The sequence below is a fragment of the Papio anubis genome, chromosome 9, assembly GCF_008728515.1.
Source record: "Papio anubis isolate 15944 chromosome 9, Panubis1.0, whole genome shotgun sequence".
Taxonomy (NCBI): domain Eukaryota; kingdom Metazoa; phylum Chordata; class Mammalia; order Primates; family Cercopithecidae; genus Papio; species Papio anubis.
Window position 1 is genome coordinate 103,580,266 of NC_044984.1, and position 24,908 is coordinate 103,605,173.

Consider the following 24,908-nt stretch of genomic DNA (forward strand, 5'->3'; position numbering starts at 1 on the left):
GGAGCACTGTGGTGGGAGTCCACTGGCTCCGAAGCCTGGCTAGCTTCCCACTGTTTCTTAGCGTCTCTCTGGCATTCAGGCATGTCTTCTGCGTGCGTGGCAAGGGCCAGGGGCTGACGCACCAGGGCCTACCTGAGAATGTCTCATCCCCCAATCACCTGACCACTCGGACCTCTGTCCCCTGCAGAAAGGTCAGCACGTCCCCCTCTCCACAGTGGCATGCGAAGCCCCCTCCATACCTCTCCTTCATCAGTGCCTGAAGTTCCCTCATTAAAGGCGTCCCCATGTGCCCTCGCCTCACTCTCTCCCGGTGCCTCATTTGAGACGGTGTAAACTACAGGGCCCACAGCAGCTGTAACTCAGGAAAGGCTCCTTGGTTCTGAAACCACCCATTCTGGCTTCTCAGCCATAGGCCCTGGGGAGGGCACTTAATCGCCAGCCTCAGTTTCCCACCTGTAAAATGGGCGTGAGTGATAACAGTAATAGCCGCAATGCCTCATACCCCCAGGCTGGCACACTGGTGTGGAGGCACAGTGGCTTTGTGATCCACCCTGCCATCTTAGAGGGCTGGGAATATTCCCTGGTGTGTGTGTGTGACAGAGACAGCCACACAGAGAGAGACCCTGTATCAACCTCCTAAGTTTCCTGTCTACTGGAAAATGACAGGACATTTTAATTTCAAAGAGAAAGGCGCATTCCAGCCCCACTGCCCTAGGCTCTCCTCCCAAGGCCTGTTCTGCTCCCGCTCTGGGAGTGTCACTTCAGTTCCTGGGTGAGAGGAAAATTCAGCCCTGCTAACCCTGAGTCACCCATGTCACTGATGCCTGCCTGCCTAGGGTCACCTCCAAAGGAGGCTTTGAGAAGAATCAACTTCAAAAGACCCAACTCTGGCCGGGCATGGTGGCTCATGCCTGTAATCCCGGCACTTTGGGAGGCCAAGGCAGGCGGATCACCTGAGGTCAGGAGTTTGAGACCAGCCTGGCCAACATGGCGAAACCCTGTCTCTACTAAAAATACAGAAAGTAGCTGGGCATGGCGGCATGCACCTGTAATCCCAGCTACTCGGGAGGTTGAGGCAGGAGAATTGTTTGAACCCGGGACACGGAGGTTGCAGTGAGCCAAGATCTCGCCACTGCACTCCAGCCTGGGTGACAGAGCAAGACTCTGTCTCAAAAAGAAAAAAAAGACCCAACTCCTTCCACCTGCTTCCTCCACTCTCCCTCCATCTCCAACTCCCCTTCCCTCTTCTGTGTCTGTCACTGTAACTGAGGGACCCTGGGAGGAAGTCCCAGCCCTGCCCGTCAGGTTTGGTGGCATCTGGTGTGCTTCCCAACCTTCCTGAGCCTCAGTTTCCCCATCTGTAGAATGGGGGCAACAATGATGGAGGCAGAGCACCCACAAGAGCTGTGCTAAGTGCCCATCCTCTCCTCTTCCCCCTCCTCTGACATGGCGTCCAGGGTCCCCGATCTCCTATGGACCTGTCTCCACCCCACTCACCCACAGTCCCCTGCGTGGTACCAGCCCTGCTGCTGGGTCGCCCAGAGCCACTGAGGCAGGCTTTCTGGGGAAGAGGCTGGGTACCTGCATTTAATGCATCCCCCAGCCTCAGGTGGTTCCTGCACACCCAGTGCTGGGGAGCTGTGGCCCATCCCGCCCTCCTCCTGTTGAGGTGGCCCCTGCCCTCACTCAGGTGTGGTGTGTGACAAGCCTCCGTTGCACTAACGGTCCCAGTTGGGGCCAAATGTCCTTCCCCGCTTCTCCGTGTGTCTTCCTCTGGGTCTACGCGCCTTCTGTTCCCTCACAAAGGACGCCTTTCCTTCTCCCTCTGTGCGCATTTCAGTGTCTCCCCATTGAATTCCCCATTTCTCTGAGCCCCAGGGAGCACTCTAGTTGACCACAACTTTCTTCTGAGCCCAACTGGTGGCCCCAGGGAGGGCAGGGGCTACACCTTCAGGTCTTGAGGGTCCCTAAGGATCTGGCAGGGAGGAGACCAGGACAGGACAAGGGTTGAGTCCCCTGCTGGGTGCAGGCAGCCCCTAGACGCCCTGGTGCTGAAGCAAGGACCCTCACACCCCCACGGGAGGAGCCAAACTCCCAGTGCCCAGCACAGGGCCAGGCACACGAAGGCTGCTCCACAAGTACCCACAGATGAACACAGATGAGCAAACAGACCCAGCATTCTGGTTGCTCCACCCACACTCCCCTGGGGTCAGCTGTCCCCCCATGGATGTGGCATGGGGTGGACAAGCCCCTCGTGTGCGCCCAGCCCTGAGCTAAAGCCACTTTCACACTGGATCTCACATCATCCTTGCAAGAGCCTGATCACACAGGGATTGTTATCATCACCACCTTCCCATTTGCTAGATGAGAACACTGAGGCCAGAGAGGAATGGGCCTGTCTAGGGTCACCCAGCCAGGGAGTGGTGGAACCAGGACATCCACCTCCAGAGACTGGGTTGGCTACAACAACCGTGTCCTTTTCTCCCTGGCTGAAGAAGTGTGCTCTATTACAGAGGTCAACAACCTCCAGGCTGAGGACTGGTACTGGTCCGTGGCCTGTTAGGAACCAGGCTGCACAGAAGGAGGTGAGTAGCAGGTGCCTGAGCTCCACCTCCTGTCAGATCAGCAGCGGCATTAGAGTCTCATAGGAGCGTAAACCCTATTGTGAACTGTGCGTGCAAGAGATTTAGGTTGCCCACTCCTAATGAGAATCTTTTGTTTTGTTTTGCTTTGTGTTTTTGAGACAGAGCCTTGCTCTTGTCACCCAGGCTGGAGTGCAGTGGCACGATCTTAGCTCACTGCAACCTCCGCTTCCTGGGTTCAGGCGATTCTCCTGTCTCAGACTCCCAAGTAACTGGGGATTACAGGCGCTACCACGCCCAGCTCAGTTTTTGTATTTTTAGTAGAGATGGGGTTTCACGATGTTGGCCTCGCTGGCCTCAAACTCCTGACCTCAAGTGATTCACCCGCCTTGGCCTCCCAAAGTGCTGGGATTATAAGCGTGAGCCACGGTGCCCGGCCTCCTTAGGAGAATCTAATGCCTGATGATATAAGGTAAAACAGTTTCATCCCGAAACCATTCCCCTTCCTTCACCCGATCCATGGAAAAATTCTCTTTCACAAAACCAATCCCTGGTGCCAAAAAGGCTGGGACTGCTGCTCTGTGATATCTAGAAAATTCTCCCAGTGTCTCCCCAATAGGCAGCCACGAGCAGCTTTTACATTTAAGTTCATTAAAATCAAATCAATGTACAGAGTTCCTTGGCCCACCAGCCACATTTGAAGTGCTGAATGGCCACACACGGCCAGTGCAGATATGAAATGTTTCCATCAGTGGAGAAAGTTCTAGGTGGCAGTGATCTGTGATCTGAAACAATCCTTTCTATCTTGATGGGAAAAAATCTGTGGTGTTCTTACATTGCCTTAAAACAACTAGAAATTTGATTTAGATCTGGAAATTTAAGGAGATGATTTCATGGAATTTTGAGTTTTAGTATGTTTCATTATAAAACGAGTACCCCATCCGCCATCCCCACCACCAGCAAGGAGGTTGCAGGGAAGAGCTCTGTAAAAACAGGAGCTGTGTATTAGGGCAACTCACAAAGTTGTGAGCCCCCCGTCCCAGACCTATCTAAGCGGTAGCCAAGGGGATGAACTGCCAGGCCCATCCCTGTTGGATGAAGGGTCAGCCCAAGCAACCTCTAAGGTTCCTTTTTTTTTTTTTTTTCAGACAAGAGTTTCGCTCTTCTTGCCCAGGCTGGAGTGCAGTGGCACAATCTCAGCTCACTGCAACCTCCACCTCCCTGCAACCTCTGCCTCCTGGGTTCAAGCAATTCTCCTGTCTCAGCCTCCTGAGTAGCTGGGATTACAGGCACCTACCACTATGCCCGGCTAATTTTTGGTATTTTTTGTAGAGACGGGGTTTCACCATGTTGGCCAGGCTGGTCTCGAACTCCTGACCTTGGGTAATCCATCCACCTCGGCCTCCCAAAGTGCTGGGATTACAGGTGTAAGCCACCATGCCTGGCCCTTCTAAGGTTCCTTTTGATGCAAAGACCCCCGACATTTGGGGGAGAAACCTGCAGGTCAACCCCCTGGGTGCATTTCCAAAGTTCCATCATCTTGGGCAAGCACCTTTCCCTCTCCAGATCTTGATATCCCCACCTGTAAAGCAGCAGCAACAGAGTAGAGGGTTCCCTCAGGGCCACAGGTATGAGCTCCTCTTGGCTGTGTGACCTGGGGCTGGTGACTTATCTGTCCTGGGCCTCAGTTTCACTGTGTAGACAGTGGGAATAATAATAGCAGCTACCCTAAGGGAGCCACCTAAGAGAAAATGACAACAGTCCAGCAATAATTTATTTAAGCAGCAGATCAGATGAGGCATCTGTTCTGCTGAAAAGGCAGGCAGATCTATTAGTTCAGGGGTCCGTCCCCAGGGTGACTCCTGACAATGTGTCTTTCTCAGACTACGTGGGTGATCTGTCACCCACAGGGAGTCCTCATTAGTGAGCAGAGAGCTTTTTGGGCAAAAAGAACATAAAAGACCTATCTGGTGCTCCAGAGTCTCCTTGAATTCAGTAGTTCACCAGCAACTTCCCCTGCCCCTAAAGACACTTCTTGCTTTTCAAAGCTCAACCTCTTACATTGCCTTAAAATATTAAGGCCTCTTACATTGCCTTAAAAATATTGCAGGTGCATATTTTTCCTTATCAAAACACATATGCACACAGACACACACGCACACATGCACACATGTGCACACTACACATATGACGCACACATACATGTGCACACACACGTGCACACATACATATGCACACACAACACACACGTGTATGTAAACACACACATGCACACGCCCACAGACCCTAGAGACTTCATTACTCCCTTTAACAGATAGGAAAGGTGAGGTCGAGCCAGGTGACCTCGCCAAATCCCCAAGCTTCAGCAGCCCCAGGTAGCCGCTTCAGCTCCTCCCTCCTTGGGCCTCGATTTCCCCATCTGGGATGCCACCAGAGCCCCTTTAGGCAGCCCCCCCTTTGCCAGGAAGTAGGGGGATGCTGAAGGGTTGGGTCCCTTTTGAAAGAACGGAGCATGGAGCATTCAAGGTCTGAGACAGATCCGGGCTAGGATTGAGGGTGGCACCCTGGGAACATCAATGTCAGAATAACACTCTATCATTGGTGTAATCCATTTCCCAAGTACCTCCTATGTGCTTATGACTTCCTGGGTGTTACCTGTGTGCCCTTCTGAGTTCTGCAATGCCACATCCTAAGCCCATCCCAGCTGGGCAGCCCAGCCCCGGGTCCCCCATTGCTCTCTCTGTGGCACTGCAGTGGAGTGCTACCCAGGTAGGCTTTGGGGGTCAGTCAGGCCTAGGTCTGGCCACTTAGCAGCTGTGAGAATTGTCTGCAGCTGTGTGCCTCTCTGAGCCTCAGTTTGCACATCTGTAAAATGGGAGGGCTAATGCTCATCCATCTCACGAGGTATGGTGAGGATTGGACGAAGGCACACAGGAGGGCCGCTCACCCCAGTGGTGGTGGTCCCCTTCTAGTAAACCTCTCCTGACAGTATGGAGGAGTGAGCCCCGTGAAGACAGCCAACAGCAAGGTGTCCGGCACTCGGGAAGTGTCTGCTTTATTCCGCAGCATTTCTTGAACTCTTACTTGCCAGGCACTGTTCTGAATGCACAGGAGAGACCCCTGCATGGGATGCCACCTTCCTGCCAACCCCCTAGGTCCAAAACTCCCCAGTCTCCTGACAGCCTGTGGGGGCAGCTACCTGTCATCCTCATTTCACAGATGGGATGGCTGAGGCCCAGAGAGATGAGTGACACGTCTCAGCCACATAGCATATCAGCAAAGGAGCTGGGATTTGAACCAGGGATGCACTGAGAGCCTGGAGCCTCTTCACGCAGCTGCTCTACCGGTTTGGTTGAAATGCAGGAAGGGCAAGCCCTCATCATATCATTTATTTAAAAACTCAGAGTGTGCCCAGGTGTGATGGCTCATGCTTGTAATCCCAGTACTTCGGGAGGCTGACACAGGAGGATCACTTGAGGCTAGGAGTTCATGACCAGCCTGGACAACATACTGAGACCTTGCCTCTACAAAAATGTTTTAAAATTAGCCAGGCATGGTGACATATGCCTGTAGTCCCAGCTACTTAGGAGACTGATGTGGGAGGACTGTTTGAGCCACAAGTTTGAGGCTGCAGTGAGTTATGATTGCACTGCTGCACTCCAGCCTGGGTGACAGAGCAAGACCCTGTCTCTTAAAAAGTAAAAATGAAAAATAGAAAATAAAAAAATCCAGCGCCAGGTATCCCCATGGTGTCACAGCCACTTGTCAGGGGACCCTGTGGTGGCTCTGGGCAAGGCAAAATGCCACTGGAGTCCATGGCTTCCATCCTATGCTGACTAGGAGACCAACCCAACCCACTTTAATGGACAATGTCCTTAATTAATCAGTCGTGTTGCTGGAGGGAGGAAAGAAACTGGCAGGGAACAGGAGGACAGGGACCAGGGGGAGCTGCATTCCAGTCCAGCTCCACTCCTGATGGGGAAATCTTGGGCAGATAACTCAATGCCCTTTGAACCCCAGCATTCTCATGTACCGAACAGAGGTGAGAACAGAGCCTGCCTCTTAGTTTGGGGTAGGCAAACCACAGGTGCCGTGTTTGGCTCCAGGTAGGCACTGGAGAACTGTTTGTGGAATGGATTTAACACCCAGCAGCCAAAGTGACCTTTTACAAGGGACATTGGAACCTGTCATTGTCCTTAAAACCCACCAAGAGAGTGCGAGTTAAGCTCCTCACCTTGACCTGACACTCGGCCATCTCCTTCCCCACCTCTCTCCTTCCATTCTCTCTGCTCTAGCAACCTGTCCATCTCTCAGTTCCTCAAACATTCTAATTCTCACTCATCTTAAGATCCCTGCACACACTGTTCCCTCTGCCTGGAATGCTGTTCCATGCATTCATTTATAGCTGGTTTTTTCTCAGCCTAAATGATCTCTCCTGCGAGAGGCCCTCCCAGACCCTCCCTATCTCTTCCTGTGTGTGTCCACAGAATACTTATTTTGCAATGAGATATTTACTTACACGTTTCCAGTCTTTCTGCCATAGGATGGCAAGGACCAGGAGGCCCTCTATTTTGTTTAGCACCTGGCATAGGACCCAACACCCTGTGGGCATCTATAACATATTCTCAAGTATGAAAGCTAGAGTCAGAAAGGGAGGAAGAGTCCTCAGCCCAGCCCCAACATATCTTGCATTCTTCAATCTCCATCCATTTTCTGCCCAGCTTAAATATCACCTCTTCCAGGAAGCCCTCCCAAACCAGTCCAGCATCTCCCAGTCTTCCCTTGTCCTGAAATGGTTAGAACCGTCAGTATCTACACATAGCACAGACCACTCATGGTCACCCACTAATATAACCCAGGCATCTGTTCTTACCCACTCCACCCTTCTAGATACTAAATGGCAGGAGGACAGAGATGGATGTGTCTTACACCTCATTACAAGACCCATAGCAGCCAGCTCTGAGCCTTTCATTTGACAAATATTTGAACTGAACCCCCACGGCCACTGTCCCATGATTGTTGCCGTAGAGGTGAAATGCAATGAACTCGCCAAAGAGCCTGGCAGGTGCCCACACAGGGTCACACATATTTATGGATGGATTATGGTTTCTGGGGAATCCTTGCCTACCTAGCTGAAGTCCACAGACCACAATTAACTCTTTATTTCCTACCTTGGGATTCCTTAGGTTGATACAGCAATTGTGTAGAGGAAAGAATATCCATCTTGATTTAGTTGAAATCCCATCTCAACCCCTTTGTAGCTGTGTGATTTAGGGCAAGTTACTTCACCTCTCTGTGCCTCAGTTTCCTCACAAGTAAAATGGAATAATAATTCTCACCACACGGGGCAGATGCGAGGATAAGATCAGGTAACCTCTAAGACAAAGCCAGACACATGGTAGGTACTCAGACCACATTTCTCTCTTCCCACTTCATTCTCTCCTCTGCGTTGTCATTTAGGAGGGGTGTGCCTGACAAATATTGCCTCAGAGAGGGGGTCAGATCACTATTCCAGGGATTCAGAGACACGCCCTGCCCTACCTGGGCGGCAACTCCACCCTGATTACAAGGTTTTGCCTGCCTTATTGAGATGTGGTTGGTAAGAAACTGTTACATCACTGAAAGCTGCTCTTGTTCCCGATCCAACCATTACACAAAAAGGGATGAAGCATTTCATGGAGGTGTTTATTTAGCTAACACATCTTTTGTAACCATGTACAGGAAAAAGAAAATCAAATACAATTTAGCAAGCTCAGAAATTCGCAACTTGGCCAAGGGTCACTGTAGTGTGAAATGATTTGATTAGGAATTTGGCTAAAAGAATCTTTCCTTTCTAGAACAAGGGTTGACTTGGGACTTAGAATGTGCATGTGTGTGAGAGTGCATGCACACATGTGTTTTTTAGGGATGAAACTGCAAGACCTGGAAAGAGTCGGACCGCAGAGAGGCTACCTCTCTTCCTTACCCATAAGGTCACCTGAGGAGCTGTTCTCTCCACCCTGAGGGTGAAGGGATGAGAAGACATCGGGATGGTTACTGCCCCTCAGAAACAGAGTCCCTTCCAAGGAGATCACAACTGATGGGTGAAGTCACCTGATATGGGTTAAACTATCCCCACACGTAGTGTGAGTTCAAGAGAAATTTATCATCCCTTGAGCATGAAGCCTCCCTGTGTTTCCATGGATGTGTTATTTTCATGTGCTATTTGTCCATTCATCCATCTATCCAGTACCTATGTGTTAACTTTTATCTACCATGTGCGCAGCATTGCAGTCCACAGATAAGAGAACCACCATCCAGAGAGGAAGGGCTTTTCCCCAAGGTCACCTCATTTCTGAGAGAAGGGACTGAGATTTTGGGAAGTGAACATCCAGGACGAGGATCCGGAAGGAGGACCACTGAGCCTCGTGGCCCTGGGAGAAGGTGAGGGTCCAAGAAGTCAGAAGCCTGCCTTCCATCATCTCACTGGGCCTCAGTTTCCCAATCTGTAAAAGGAGCTTGTTGGACCTGACCTCCAAAATAAATTCTAAAAGGTGGGGGCAGGTGATTAATAATTTAAGTTCTGCCCCTTCATAAATATGTGCCTTTGAACAAGTCATGTCTCTTGACCTCAGTATCCTTATGTGTAGATTGGGATAATGTCAGTACCTGTCTCATAGTTGTTACTATAAAGAAACGGCACGCCTGTAATCCCAGCACTTTGGGAGGCTGAGGCAGGTGGATCACTTAAGGTCAGGAGTTCAAGATCAGCCTGGACAACATGGTGAGACCCCATCTCTACTACAAATACAAAAATTAGCTGGGCGTGATGGTGGGCATCTGTAATCCCAGCTACTCGGGAGGCTGAGGAAGTAGAATTGCTGGAACCCAGGAGGTGGAAGTTGTAGTGAGCTGAGATTGTGCCACTGCACTCCAGCCTGGACAGTAGAGCCAGACTCCATCAAAAAAAAAAGGAAAGGAAGGAAGGAAGGAGGGAGGGAGGGAGGGAGGGAGGGAAGGAAGGAGGGAGGGAGGGAGGGAGGGAAGGAAGGAAGGAAGGAAGGAAGGAAGGAAGGAAGGAAGGAAGGAGGAAGGGGAAGGGGAGGGGGAAGGGGAAGGGGAAGGAAAGGAAGAAATGGGACGCTACCCTTGCTAAGATGTTTTGCAGGTGCCTGGCACACAGTAGGTACTTAATAACTCTGTTTTAGCACCTCTAAGGGTGGACTTTCCTCCCACCCCCTGAGCTAGAGAGAAATCCAGCTAACCCAGGTTCAGCATGAGCCCTGTTTACCGTTGCCCAAGAGGTCAGGACCACCCCCGGTCCCCTGCCCCTTCGTCAGCAGCGGGGCTGAGAGGCTGCTGCCAATTTGCTGTCTAGGCTCCGCCACTGACTCCTGACAGCTCCCCAGGGACAGGGCAGCCGCCTCTAGCTGCTGCCCCCGCCCTCCTGCACACAGCCATTGAAAATTAACGGCCAAACTCGGCCCCAGGGGGATGGAGAGCCAGGCGGCTGCACAAGAGGCTGGACCCACAGCCTGCGTGGTCCTTGGAGCCCTTCTCTGGAGATGTGGGAGGGTGAATGAGAAGCCCATACACTTCTCCTGGGCTATTATTTGGGGAGAAAAATGGGAGTGGTTGGAAGCGGGAAGTCACTGTGTAATCATAAAACTCCCTCCGTAAGAAAGCACTCTCTCCCAGGCCCCTCTGAGTGCCTTGACCCACTTGAGATACAGAATCCTTCCAGCAAACCTGCAAATTGGGTGGCTCCATTTCACTGATGAAGAACCTGAGGCTCAGAGAGAGGCAGTGACTCATCCAGGGTCACACAGCGGTGAGGTGATGGAGCAGCTTATTCTGTTCCAGCACCCATGCTCATGGCCAGTGGGACTTCGGGCCAGTGGTCACAGATGGTGGAAACAAATACTCTCAGGGTGCAACTGCTTTGGGGCCAAGTCTCCACTGTATCCATGACAAGCTGTGCCAACTTTTAAGCCATATAAACAGGCTCAGCCTTGGTTTCCTCATTCACCAAATGGGCCCAAGAGTGGTACCCTCACGGGGTGGTTTTGGGGATTTGATGGGATTTGATGGGGATTTATGCCAAGAGCCTGGCATAGGCAAGGCAGGCAGTAAAAGGTTAAGAAACCACCAGCTGCTATTATTATTGTTATTATTATTATGTTATTTTGCCTTTCTGGATACTCTGGCCGTTAGATATAAGAAAACACAGATGGGCATGGTGGCTCACGCCTATAATCCCAGCACTTTGGGAGGAGGTCGAGGCAGGTGGATCACTTGAGGTCAGGAGTTTGAGACCAGCCTGACCAACATGGCAAAACCCTGTCTCTACTAAAAATACAAAAATTAGCCAGGTACAGTTGCTCTCGCCTGTAATTCCAGCTACTAGGGAGGCTGAGGCAGAATTGCTTGAGGCCGGGAGGTGGAGGTTGCAGTGAACTGAGTTCACATCACTGCACTCCAGCCTGGATGACAGAGTGACTCACACACACACACAAAAAAACAAAAACAAAACAAACGAACAAAAAAACAGCCCTGAATCCACGTGAATAGGAAAGGCTTGCACCAGACCAGGAGCCTGGGCACCTCTGGGTCCAGTGCTGATGGGAACAGGCCTGCTTCTCCTCCCCACTCCCCTACCCCTGACCCCTGCTAGCTGGGCAGTGGACTGGCTAGGCATTGCCAGGCCCCCAAGACGCTCTCTGCTTGCCCTGCCCTGTTTTTGGAGAAGGCCAGCTGCTTAGCGCCCCAGACAGTTTGTCAGCTGGGTGGCCCAGATGAATGGGGCCAAGACTCCGGGGCGAGTCTGGTGGGAGCCCCTCCTGGGCAGCACCTGGGCATCTGGATTCAGGGTTTCTCCCACCCTCCAAGTTCCTCCTCACTTCCCATCGTGAAAGCCCTCCATAGACGTGTCTCTTGCAGGAAGCCAGACTCTCTAATGTAACTAAGTGGTAACAGCAACAGCAACTACTGATTATGTGTTTCTTGCTCTACAAGCTTTATTTACTTAATCCTCCCAGCAACTGCATGAGGGAAGAGCCATGATCATGCCCATTTTAAAGATGAGAAATGAAACCAAGTCACTGGCCCTGCCTAAAGCTGGCCTTTGAACCTGCATGTGTCTGAATCCTAGCAATTGTTCTCACTCTCTGACTCCCCTATCTCCAGTGCTTTTAAGGGGTGCTTTTAGGTAACAGTAAGATTCAATGTCTTTGAGCTCTTAAAGCCACCCTGGAGGAAGGATGAGCTCGCCCAGGCTTGCAGCTAGGAGGGCAGAGGTAGATTCACCCTGGATACGTTCTGTGCCTGCTGGGTGTCAGGTACCTTCATAGATAATATGATACATATCTCACTTAACCCTCCAGAGCTAGCCTTTATTATCCCCGTTGCACAAAACTATGAAAGTTCACAGGTGAATGTGCTCATAATTGGTGAACGGCAGAGCGAAAAATGATTACAAAATTGTCATAACAACTCCATGCAGTGGGTACTATTTCTATCTCCATTCTACAGATGAAGAAGCTGAGGCTCAGAGCTCCACACGGCCAGAGAAGTTGGGATTATAATGGACTTGAGAGCCCAAGCTGCTAACCCTTACACTGCCACTAACTCACTCGGCATTATTTAAACCCTGTGAGTGCTGGAAGGAAGCCTAGAGGCCCTTGGCTGTGTGATCTTGGGAGAAGCCATTTCATTTTTCTGAGCCTCAGTTTCCTCACCTATACAACAGAGCTCATCAGAGCCACCTCCTGAGATGAGGTGAGTGATGGGGGATGGCACACAGTAGGTGCTTGCAAACTGCCATGTACCTGGCCCCAGCTCTGCACACAGCAGGCTCTCTGCAAATAGCTGTTTGAATCTGTGTCCTCATTTGGATCTCAGAAGGCAGCCTCCAGGCCCACAGCCCTCAGGAAGCAGCCTCCCTCTAATTGGGGACTGTGGTCTGCCCCAGCAGGCACTGCTGGTGAGTTGCAGTGACCCCGGGGGGCCAGACAACCCCTGGGTAAACAGGGCTGATAGGAGGTGACAGCCTGCTCTTCCCAGGCCGGCCCTGGTCCTGTCCCCATTCTGTAATCTGGACTGTGCCCCCTCAGCCTACAGACACGTTGCTTGCTTTGTCGGGGGAGCCCTGGAAACCAGGTCAGGGCTCCCTGGCCTCAAGGGAAGAAAGGCCAGGAGGGGACTCCAGGTCCTTCCTTTTCTTCCTTTTCCCTCCTGGAGACCTTGGACAAGCCCTTTCTCCTTTCTTGGCCTCAGTTTCCCCAACTGTAAAAAACAGGGGGTGCACAGACTGGTTGACCCCCTAAAGGCCTTTTCGGCTATGAGGTTTGAAGACAAAAAAAAAAAGAGAAGGGCTCTGAAGCCTTCCATGCATCCTCTCACTTGTACCTTGCTTCACCCTGTTTCAAGAAATAACTTCTTTGGCCTCAGTTTCCATCTAATTTACTCTTCAAACACATGAGGCCTAGAAGAGACCTTAAGATCGTCTAATTCAACAAGATCAATTAAATGATGAGGAAGTGAGGCCCAGGGCAAAGAACTTGCTGAATGTCACACAGACTGGCTGAGAACCTAGCAGATCTGACTACTTTCTTAACATGCATGGAGAGGATAGAACCCAATTCCTCCCAGAAGGGTGTTTTTTTTGTTTTGTTTTGTTTTTTTTTGGCCGGGGGGGGGGGGTGGGGAGCATTTCCCATTAAGGCCACTGTAGGGGAAGCAGTAGTTCCTATTGTCATCTTAACATTCACCAGGAAGCCCAAACAGTATCAAATGCAGAAAGGGACCTCTTTTGGAGGGGACAGGAGACAGAAGGCATTTCGTGGTCCCACTGGGCCAGGTTGTGGCCCAGACACCCTTAGCAAGATCAACATTGAAATCAACACCTTCCAGCTCTCCTGCAAAAATCACAGAATCGGACATAACAATAGTTCTTGGGCAGTTTCAGAAACCATAAACAGCATATAAACACTCTGAGCAATTAAAAAATACACAGTTTGTTATTGTTGGAGCCCTCACCTGTATTCCTGTGGAGAGGGGTGGTGATTTTGCCCTGAGTTTCGAATAATTCCTGACATTATGGATGAGATGTCACTTTCTATCATCTCCTTGGGAAAAGACAAGCAGAAAACAAAGCTCCCGTCAGCGACGATATGGACAAGGCAGAAACCCACACTTTTCCCGCAATTCAGAAAGATGGAGTGCAATCAACTCACAGAACACTCTTTTTTTTTCTTTAAAGAAAAAAGTTCTAGAGGATTCCTGGGCATCTCAGGTCACTTTCCCAGGGCAATTCTACAGGGTTTTACAAGCAAATGAAGAGAATGAAGTGAAATTCCCGCTTCTTTCGAATTAATGGGGGAAGAGCAGGGGAAGCCTCTAGAATCCAAACGTCAAACCCCGGAAATTGTGGACTCACAAAATAGGAATCAGAAAAACCGATCTCCTTCCAAGCCTTATATTTTCAACCTCAGTTTGGTTATGATCACTTTGAAAATAAGGGGCAGCTGGATGTGACATGTGTATTTCTCTGGGGGAACAAATTCCCACTTGCAAAGGGAATAATCCCCGCAAGCTCCTGCCCGGGAAATGCCTTCAGAAATGCCACAAGTCCTTACTGGAAAACCAGTCCAACCACCCCCACCCCCGCAACACACAAACACTGCCTTAAATTAAAAAATAAAAATATTTGAGTTCCCTAAGTTTCTCAAACTCCAAGCCTGAACCAACATAAAAGCCCACCAAAGGCTCCCAGTTCTGCCCCCAAAGCCATCGAAGGATTCCCAGGAAGGAGGAAAAGGGAGCAGAGGGAGGCGGCCCCGCAGCCCCTGCGCCCGGGTCTCTACCCTGGAAATGCAATGCCCGGCATTGCCCGGGAGGAGGGAGCAAAGCCGACCCTGCAAGGCGGTACCTGGAGCCGATCCTCGCGGGGCCGCCGCTGCCGGCACTCCGGGGGCGGGCAGGGGTTCCGGAGGGGGGCTCCCTCGCGCTCGCCCCTCGCGTTCCGCAATTTGGCCGCCGTCGCAGCTCGAACCGTTTTTAAATTTCCCTCTCTGGAGCTGTCCAGCTCAGAGCATGCGCAGTAGCCGTGCGGGGGGCTTTTCCCCAAGGGTCAGTTACAGGGCAGGGTCAAGGGGATTGCAGCGGGCGTTTCCCAGCAGCCGCGAGCCTTGCACGCCCCGGGGTTCTGGGGGGTGTGTGTGAGGGGGGCGGGGCGGAGGGGTGCAGGGGTAGGGACCCCTCTTCAAACTTTGCCAACAGGGACAACAACTGCATGCCCGCGAGCATGCGTTGAGCAGTGGGAGGGTGATTTCGGCCAAGGGAATTAAGTTGCAAAAGGAGGCTGGGTGCATTAAAACTTGCAATCCCGTCCCTGGCCTGGGGCAAAGGACGTGGGCGGGCGGAAAAATCTGTTGCAACCCCCTCTCTCCCGCAAAGTGGGTGACGGGCCAGGAGGCAGAGACGGGGCCCCAGGTGGACGCGGATTCGGGCCACCTGTCCCTTTAAGAAAGTTGCGCCCGCGCGGGCTGGCGTGCGGCGGGAGGGGGCTGCGGAGCGGATAGGGGGGCGCGGGGCGCCTCCACCTCCTGGGGCCGCGAGGGGGGGCCCGGGCCGAGCGCGGCGGCTAGGCGAGGAGGGCGCCCCGGGACTGCGCGCTGCGCCCCCCTGTCCCGCGGGGAGGGTGAGCCCGCCCGGAGCGAGCGCGGCGGGGCTCGGCCGCCCAGGGAGCCGCGACGACGGCTGTAGCAGTGGTGGCGGAGGCTGCGGCGCTCGGGGTACGGCGCCGCGAGCCCAGCGCAGCCGTTGGGGGCAGTGGCCCGCGGGTGCAACCGCGCTCCCGCCCTTCCCCGCCGCCCGGCCCGCGCCGCTGCTGCCCCGCCCCGCCTGGAGCCCGCCGCGGGAAAGGTGGCGCGGACCGCGGACGGCGGCGGGGCCCAGCGCGGGCAGAGGTCTCCACAGCCCCCTTAGGAGGCTTGGATGAGTTTCGTCCCCTGGAAAGTTTGCGTTTCTGACGCCCTAACTCTCGAGCCTCCGTTGCAGTAATTGCCACGGCAGCGACGATATTAGGAACGGCCACCCCTTTTCTTTCGTTACTTATTGATGCCTCCTTCTGGGTTTTTCTTCGCATCAGCCCTTGATGACATAGCATGGTCCCCCTTTTGCATGGGGGGAACCCGAAGCCCCGAGCGGCAGTGAGTGGGTCGGGGGCGCACCGGCAGATCGCGAGCTCCCGCACCGCCCCAGCTCGCGTACTGCACGTGGACGTCTGCGCCGCCCCCACCGAGTGAGGCTCAGGCACCCGAAGCGTCTGGAGTTGTTTTGAGGCTGTCCTCGCGTTATCTACTTCGCAGCGGGTAGGGGACCAGTGTCCCCGCACCTGTGACTGTGAAACTTTTTTTTTTTTAAACCCGGTGTTTAAGTTCAGGAAGAACTCAGGGCTCCCCTGGACTGGGTGTGCCTGGATTTCAAGTTCTATTCAGGTGGGCTGTGACCTTGGCACTGGTCCATGTCCTCACAAATGGTTTTCTGGTAGCACCTGGACGTCTTTCCTCCTTTCTTCTCTGCCAGGAGTAAATAGATCAGCTTTCATTCTCTAGGAGGAAAAAGATGTAGTTTACAGATGTTAGTTGAGGTCACAGTCATGAAACTTTCTCAGTGTTCATCTCCCCCGACCAGCATGTATTTAAAATGTGTGTTTTGACCGGCTAGGAAAGTGGTTTACATCGTTTATGTTGCTTTGAATGACCCTGAATGACACATAATTAATTCACCAGTCAAGTTGTAAGCATTCAAAGCATTTGGGTTTATTTCTGTTAATCCTTCTTGGAGTTGTAAGGAAACGTGGGTGACTTGACAACCTCCTTTTGAGGTCACAGTCCTTTTCATTAGGTATAATTTTGTATCTTCAGAATGATTTGGAAAGAAATTGTCTCTTCTGAAAGCTGATGGATTCAGTCAAGTTTTTAAAATAAAAGGCATCCAGTCTGAGTTCTGTAGACTCATGAAATATGGAAAAGAAAAGCAAGAATCCTTCACTAAAAGACAGTCCCTCCCACCAGCAAAGGAGTGGGGCGGGAGGTTGAGGGTGTTTGGGGAGGTCATTTAATTAAAAAATTGAGATTTTTTAGTTCACTGCTTCAGGACTGGTTGGTAAAAATATTGCCACTAAAACACCTACTGCTACAAAATCCAGGAAACTTAACAGAAACCCTGCTTTCACTTTGTTACATCAATCTGTTTTTCCCTTTTATAAATACATGGCATTTTTCAATTGTAGGTCACCTGGGGTGACGTCGGAACCATAAAATGCAAGGCTTAGGAATCTTTATTTTTTAACAAGTGCCTCAGGTGATTTTATGGTCAAGCAAATGAGGACACCTGTACTAGGTGATGCTTTCACCGAGCTAAAGGCGGCCAATAACCACCTTTTTTTTTTCTTGTTTAAATGAAAGAATGTGAAATTCACCTGCATCCATAGCTTCATTACACGTTATCCTTTGCTCCGGTGTAGGGAGAGGATCCCGGGCCTTATATTGGTCCTGATTTCTTCAGATTCCCTCATAGCACGTTTTCTACGAGGCCCAACATAAACCGAATTTACCAGACCTCTGATTGTACAGGAAATCTTGCAGAACAAAGAAAAAGCAATAGGTATGTGGCTTTGGCTTTCCTTTCCAGTTCTATGCAGTGGAAAATGCTCTAATCTGCGTCTTGGTTGCTTAGGTTTGATAGTTAAGAAGTGTAGTTATCTGCCTGATCTGTTATCTGCATGGTCTGTTCAACGCTAAGGTGCCCATGGCTATGTAAGAAATATTTGTTCATGATGCTGATAAGCTTATAAACCAACTCAATCATAACTGGGAACACCAGTTCCTCACATGTAATGTGTAGAAACAGTGTTTATACTGAAGGATTAAGATTATTAAGTCACTTGGCAAGCTGAAAGCAGGTTTTATTTGATCAAGAAATTCAGTTTTTTGTTTTTTTGTTTTTTGGGTTATTATTATTTTTTTAATCGGAGTCTGGCTCTGTGGCCCAGGCTGGAGTGCAGTGGCATGATCTCGGCTCACTGCAAGCTCCACCTCCCAGGTTCATGCCATACTCCTGCCTCAGCCTCCCGAGTAGCTGGGACTACAGGCACCCACCACCATGCCCGGCTAAATTTTTGTATTTTTTTTTTTTTTTTTTTAGTAGAGACGGGGTTTCACCATGTTAGCTAAAATGGTCTCAATCTCCTGACCTCATGATCCAAAAGTGCTGGGATTACAGGCATGAGCCACCGCGCCCAGCCTAGTTCAGTTTTATTAACAGATCATGACCATTTCTTCTGCTTTTTCCCCAAGTCCTTGACTTTTGCGTTGCTTATTGGTCTAGTTTTCCAATGGTGAGGAGGAAAAGGGAGTGAGGTCTGGAATATGTGATTTGTAGTAATGATCAGGTCTCTTTCTTTGACCCTGACCATTGGCTTGGTCTGGTGAACTGCAGGGCATGTCTATGAAGCAGAAATACCAAGGTCTTTTGTTGTTGTTGTTGTTTTTTCATGAACCATTAAACTAGAACCCTCCAGGGCCACAGCACCCTGGGCTGTGTCTGGCACATAGTAAGTACCCTGGAGATTTATAGGCACTTTTTCCCCTTGCTTTGTCAATTCCTAAAAGCTCAGTGGTATTTTCTTATAAGAAAGTTCTCAATGGAGGCTGGGTGTGGTGGCTCAGGGCTGTAATCCCTGCACTTTGGGAGGCCAAGGCAGGTGGATGCTTGAGCTCAGGAGTTCGAGACCAGCCTGGCAACATGGTGAGACTTTGTCTCTACAAAAAAGAAAATTAGCCAGGCATGGTATGGTGTGGTGCATGCTTATAGTCCCAGCTACTTGGGAGGCTGAGATGGGAGGATTGCTTTGAGCCCCTGGAGGTTGAGGCTGCAGTGAGCTAAGATTGCACTACTGCACTCCAGCCTGGGCAACAGAGTGAGAACCTGTAAAAACAGACACAAGAAAACTCACAAGTTCTCACAGAGTTTATCCAGTGCCCCCTCTCCAAGGTGCATGCCAGTAATTTCAGATTCTGGTTTCCTAGATGTACAGTTCTGTAGCACTGTGGAGCCACCATTTAATGTCCAACAAACAACTTTGGAAGATAGGAGCACAGATTATTTTTTCCCCTTTAGGAGACCATGAAAATACACTGGTCATTGATCTCCGCTGCTGTTAGCATAACTGGTATGTGTATGATCGTTCTCTTTGGAAATGCGATTGCAGAAGAGCTGCTTATCATTGTTGTCATATGTATTATTTAATAAGAGGATGCTAAACCCTTGGATGTTTCCAGGAAGGGAAGACTCTAATGTCTTCGCACCTTTGTGATATCCTGCCACCTCAGAACTAGGTCCATCACTGTTCTTTTCTACTTCCCAGAAAAGTGGACAGCAGCTAACAAAATCAAGCCTGTTATGAACTGTGATCCACAAATGTGCACTGGGCAAGTTGCAAGAGTATTTTTAAAAATTCTTTTCCATCCTTTTATAATAACCTCATTTAATTTTGTGGTTGTTTTAGTCACTATGTCCAGGCATTCCTTTATGAAAAGTGTTTTCTTTGGAGTGTTTTTTCTTTTCTTTTTTTAGACAGAGTTTCGCTTTCTCCAGGCAGGAGTGCAGTGGTAGGATCTTGGCTCAATGCAATCTCTGCCTCCCCGGTTCAAGTGATTCTTCTGCCTCAGGCTCCTGAGTAGCTGGGATTACAGGCGTGCACCACCATGCCTGGCTAATTTTTGTATTTTTAGTAGATACGGGGTTTCACCATATTGCCCAGACTGGTCTAGAACTCCTGACCTCAAGTGATCTGCTCGCCTTGACCTCCCAAAGTGCTGGGATTATAGGCGTGAGCCACCGTGACCAGCCTTTTTTTACTTTTTTCTTTTTCTTTTTTTTTTTTTAAGCTTTTTAAAAAAATCTGGGCTGTCTCTTGGCTGATATTACTGAATATCTCTCTACATTGTTATACTGCTAATGGATACTCACCAGGCCCTGGAAAATTCTGAGATATCTTCTGAATCATCAAAGACATGACAAATTGGCATCATCTTAACCTTAAGCACGTTTTATTGTTGGCAAGTGAATAATCCATGTCATGTTAACACAGTGATTCCATATGAATTAGAATATTTGCTCAAAACCACCCATTCCCCGCTGCTGGCAGACTCTCAATGGGGTGACAGCCCTCTAGGAAAAGGGCTTCATGATGGCTCCGCTGTGAGGCAGACCAGGTTCAAGTCTCAAAACTGTCCCTCCCTTAGTCCCCCCTGGCTGAGTGTTTCTGTACAAGTTATTCCCTGCACTCTCACTTCCCCATCTCTCAAAAAGGAATACCAGCACTCATCTTTCAGGACTCTGAGAGGCTTAAAGACAGCACCTGATGCTAGAAGGTGCTCAACAAGCAAGGGCTGTGTTTCCAGGCGACTGTGTTTCTAATGGCGCTTCTCCTTGTTCTGTAGCTAGATTGGCCCCCAAAAAAGTAAAAAATAATCAAGTTGGCTGGGTTCACACCTGTAATCCCAGCACTTTGGGAGAGCGAGGTCAGCAGATCACTTGAGCCCAGGAATTCGAGACCAGCTTGGGCCACATGGTAAAACCTCACCTCTACAAAAAATACAAAAATTAGCCAGGTGTGGTGGCGTGCGTCTGTAGTTCCAGCTACTCAGGAAGCTGAGGTAGGAGGATTGCTTGAGCCCAGGAGGCGGAGGCTGCAGTGAGCCATGATCACGCCACTGCGCTCCAGCCTGGGCTACGACCAAGACCCTGTCTCAAAAATAAAATAAAAAATACTCAGGACCCTTGTCTTCCGTCCTGAATCCATCACCTCACCCAGTCTAAGACCTTGCCTTCATTTTCCACCAGGAAATTCCATTCACCAATCACCAATCAGGGAAAAGCTGTCTTGCCTCTGAATTCTATAGCTGATTGAATTTGGCCACTTTGTATATCTCTTTTAGTGTTATTTTCTTATATCGTGCAGGATTATTGCTCTAGTCCTTGAACCTATGTTATAGGTGCAGTTATGTATAATTCCATATCTAATCTGGGTCTACATTATTAGACTGGGACTATTACTCTATTCTATATTCTATTATCTTTGTATTTGTTTTTCTGTTTTTTCAAATCAGGGATCCTGAGCCAGGGAACTACACGCCACATTCAGCCACAGACAGGCTTTGTCTGACTCACAGGTTTTCTTTTAAAAATTTGAATTAGATGCCAGCATTTTAAAATTCTACACGTTGGGTTTTTTCTTTAAAAATCGGAAAGTTGGCCACACTAGGCCCACGATCCCTCAAGATAGCTATCAGCTGGGACCAAGTGCAGCTTGTCTCCTGTTACAGGGCTGGTCCCAGGGTTTTCAGTATGCCCCAGACCCCACCAGTCCTTATCACCCAATCCCAAGACTTGGGCCTTTGCCATTTGTCTTGGAACATGTCTTTCTTTGGTCTTATAATACAGTGGAGACAAAAATAAAATATTTTCTGTGTCCATGTTGCTGTCACAATTTCAGAAAAATTGTCAGTAGCTAATAAGAATAAGCTATCCTTTCAACAGTGTGCTAAGTTCTGTACATCTTATTCTGACTTCCTGATGATGCTGTGAGGTGGGTGTTTGGCGCTCTTGCTTTGTTTAGACTTGAATTTCAAATAAGTATATTCTTCTGTGTAATGCATTCTGAAATTCATGGTAACTTTTGATTGGAATAATATCTTCGTGGAATAAACTAAGACAAAAATAAGAGTGTTACATGAAAATGCATAACTTGTCTGCATGCTTCAAGCCACCTCTTTTTTATGTCACAGATTGATTTACATGGGGGGGAGCTCTTCCTTTGTCCACAAAAGGGCCTTTTTAAATAGTTCGTTGCTCAACAGAGAATCCAAACTTGTACTTTTCACTGCAAACAGCTTTATCCTGCAAACACCCAGCAACCCTGAGTGGTTTTAAAGAACTGCTTAGAGAACCTTCTTTCAGTCTTATCACTATTGTGTGTTCAGATCATGCTCACCAGTAACAAAAAAGCGGCATGTTCACTTACCAACAGCCCATTCCCAAGGTTCTAGATGGGGCTTTTCCCATCTCTGCCCATTTGTGTCTGAAGTGAGGTGAACGTGAAACCGTGGCATATAAACTTGTTCCAGTGTAGCACTCCCCAGATACTTGCCTCCTAACAATCCTGGCTGTTTGTTTTAGAAATGGTAATGTATCATTGTAACAAATTATACTTAAAAATCATTTAGTGTGAAATTGCAGATTAATCCCATAGGGACGGGGTATTAACAATCCCCCAGCCTTTTGGAGCATACAGATGGTGAATCTGGGATTTACAATAGGAACAATCGCTGATTACATGCATGGGTGTAACGGACAAAAAGACCTCCACAACTTGGGCCTGGAGAATACGGTGGAGGTCCTAGCGCCTGACTTGTTTGGGACCCTCAGGTCCCTAAGAATGTGTGTTTCAACACCTTGCATTTGTGAAATTCTGTGGTCTGTTCTGTGAGCTTTGAAACCTACCAAGTGCGTATATAGAAATGTTCTTTCAGTGTGCTTAGCTTTAATGCTTAGATTCCATTCGAATTTCTTTAAAGAGCAACTGCACAGTGGAGGAGGCAGTGAGGGTTTGGTAGATGTGCTCTGCTGATAGTTCATTATCAAAACCAATACCTGCAGATTCACTAATCATCAGGAAGGAAGTTGCCATGCATTGCATGAGCTGGGATGTGTTGATTGCCTCAAAAATTAATCTGCCCTTGAGATGAAAAGGACTGACTCTGAAGTACAATTCTCCTGATTTTGAAACTGTCACTTGCCTGAGTCACTGTAAACTCCATGACATGCTTGATGTTGAGAATGAAAATGGCACGCTTATACACACAATCTTGAATGCCGATCACTTTACAGTAGTGGCCAGCCAGTATGTGCTGGAGACTGAAATAACCAAGTAATAAGTCTGTTTCCATTTAAATAATTTTTTAAAGAAACGGTGTCTCATTACCCAATTGTTCACTGAAAATTTAAATCAGAGAATAACCATTTCGATAGTAATTTAAGTTCAAATAAGTTCTCCTAATCTCTGTTTGATTTCAGATGCAAAGATAAGAAATAGCTTTGCAATCAGGAGAATACATTCTCAGAGAAAAACACACTTCCCCTGGCCTTTTTCAGGGTTTCTCAAGAAACAAACCCTTTATTCCAATGAACTGTTGTTTATCCTAAATATTCTTTTTCCACCCACCTTTTTGATGTAGGGCTCACAGCAAAATAAAAATACAGGCGATGTTGCACCTGAATGTCTGTGTCTGGCTGAAGACAGAGCTTTGTTTCCTTTTCGGGATACAGCCTCCACCCTGGTTTTATGGCTTATCCCTGAACCCAGCCAGGGATTTGGGACAGCGTTGGACCAGCTGAGTGTTAATGACAATGTCCTCTCTATTGGACCAATTAATTATCCTCCCAGAAGGGTTTTACAGCTCTGTCTTGAGAGGATGCTTGTAAGCTTCTCAGGGTAATTCTAGAGGTGATGTGCAACTGGTCCTCATTTCAACTGTGTCTCTCAGGCACTGGGTGTTTCAGGCACCAGGTTTGGATAACATCTTGTTCAGAATGACCAGGGTAGCCTTTATTGTCACGGTTATCAATGACATTTATGACATTGTGCAGCAAGATTTATTCCCTGGAAAAAGTCTGTTTCTATCAGGTTTAGAACATACATTAAAGTATCGAACAAAACATATAGTTGTTGGTACATAGCTTAAAAAAGCAAGGAGTGGTCAAAGCTGAACAAATTTAGGTTAGAACCCAAAGTCTAAAACAAGTATCTGTGAGTAAATGCTGCTTAAAGAAATATTTACATGGAGGAGAAGAAACAAATATTTCTTAGAATCCCAATGTAGCCATATTTCTTATGCTACATTGGAACAAGTTTATATTTATTATAAAACAAATATTTCTTATAAAAGAGTTTATAAATATTCCTTATAAATGTGGATGCTCCTTCCCCTAGGAAGTGGAGGCTAATTTTCCCTTCACTCCTTCCCTTCACTGTTTGGCTGGTCTTGGTGACCGGCCTCCAAAGAACAGAGTATGGAGAGGAATAAAAAGTAGCTTTGCAGTGGAGCAGGTTGGCACACATGACCTTGACCAGGTGATGAAGGTTAAGGTCAGCAGCGGTGTCAGTGGCTCTCATGCTTCCCCGGTAAATGATGAAGGCAGAGAGGTGCTTCACCTCCATGCTATTCTTCCCCGAAATCTATAACCCCAGTCAACTCATGAGGAAAAACATCGACAACCCCAAGTTGAGGCACATTCTACAATAGACCGGACCAGCACACTCCAAAATTGTCAAGGTCATGAAAAACAAGGAAAGCAGGAGACACTGTCCCAGACCAGAAGCGACTGGGCGGGCGTGACAGTGAAATGCAATGCGGTGCCCTGGGTTGGATCCTGCAGCAGGAAGAGAACATTTCTGGGGAAGGTGGTAAAGTCCAAATCAGGTCTGGAGTTTAGATAGCAATGTACCAAAGTGGATGTCTTGCTTGTGAGAAATGTACCATAGTCATGTGAAATGATGGACGGGAGTGAGGGGAGGGGAAGTCAGGTGCGAGGCATTTGGGAACTCTCTGTATTTTCTTTGTAACTTTTCTGTCATTCTAAAATCATTCAAAACCAAAAAGTATATTTCATCAAGAAACTGATACATCCATGTTCTAAGCGTATACCTAAAACAATGGAAAGCAGGATCTCAAAGAGATATTTGCATATTCATGTTCATAGCAGCATTATTCACAATAACCAAAAGTGGAAGCAGCCCAACAACCCAACTGCCCATCAACAGATGAATGGATAAACACAACGTGGCATCTCCATGCAATGGAATATTATTCAGTCTTAACAAGGAAATTCAGGCACACGCAAGAGCATGGATGAACTTTGAAGATGTTACACGAAGGGAAATAAACTAGTCACAAAAAAGACAGACTGCATTATTCTACTTAGATATGCAGAGTAGTCAGACTCAGAAACAGAATGGTAGTTGTCGGGGGGTTGGGGGAAAGGAAAAAAGGGGAGTGCTTGTTTAACAGGTATAGAGTTTCCAATTTTCAAGATGAAAAACTTCTGGAGATCTGGTGACAAGGTGAATGTAACACTAATGAACTGTACACTTAGAATGGGTAAGTTGGTAAATTTTGTTAGGTGGTGTTTTTTTTTTTTACCACAATTAAATCAAGGAAATGAATATAACAATTATACAAGTTAGGAAAACCTTTGCTTACCATGAGAAAGACCTAT

General features: G+C 48.7%; 1 protein-coding gene across 1 annotated transcript in view; it reads right to left on the bottom strand.

The window, feature by feature from the left end:
* Positions 1-14,479, bottom strand: part of FOXN4 (forkhead box N4) — a 31,074-nt gene extending 16,595 nt beyond the window's left edge. Inside the window, exons 1-2 of the mRNA XM_031650183.1 lie at positions 14,426-14,479; positions 13,599-13,687 (exon numbers count right to left, since the gene is read on the bottom strand). Coding sequence (XP_031506043.1) covers positions 13,599-13,684 — 86 coding nt within the window. The 5' untranslated portion in view covers positions 13,685-13,687; positions 14,426-14,479. The remainder of the gene's footprint in view (positions 1-13,598; positions 13,688-14,425) is intronic.
* Positions 14,480-24,908: the final 10,429 nt, after the last annotated feature.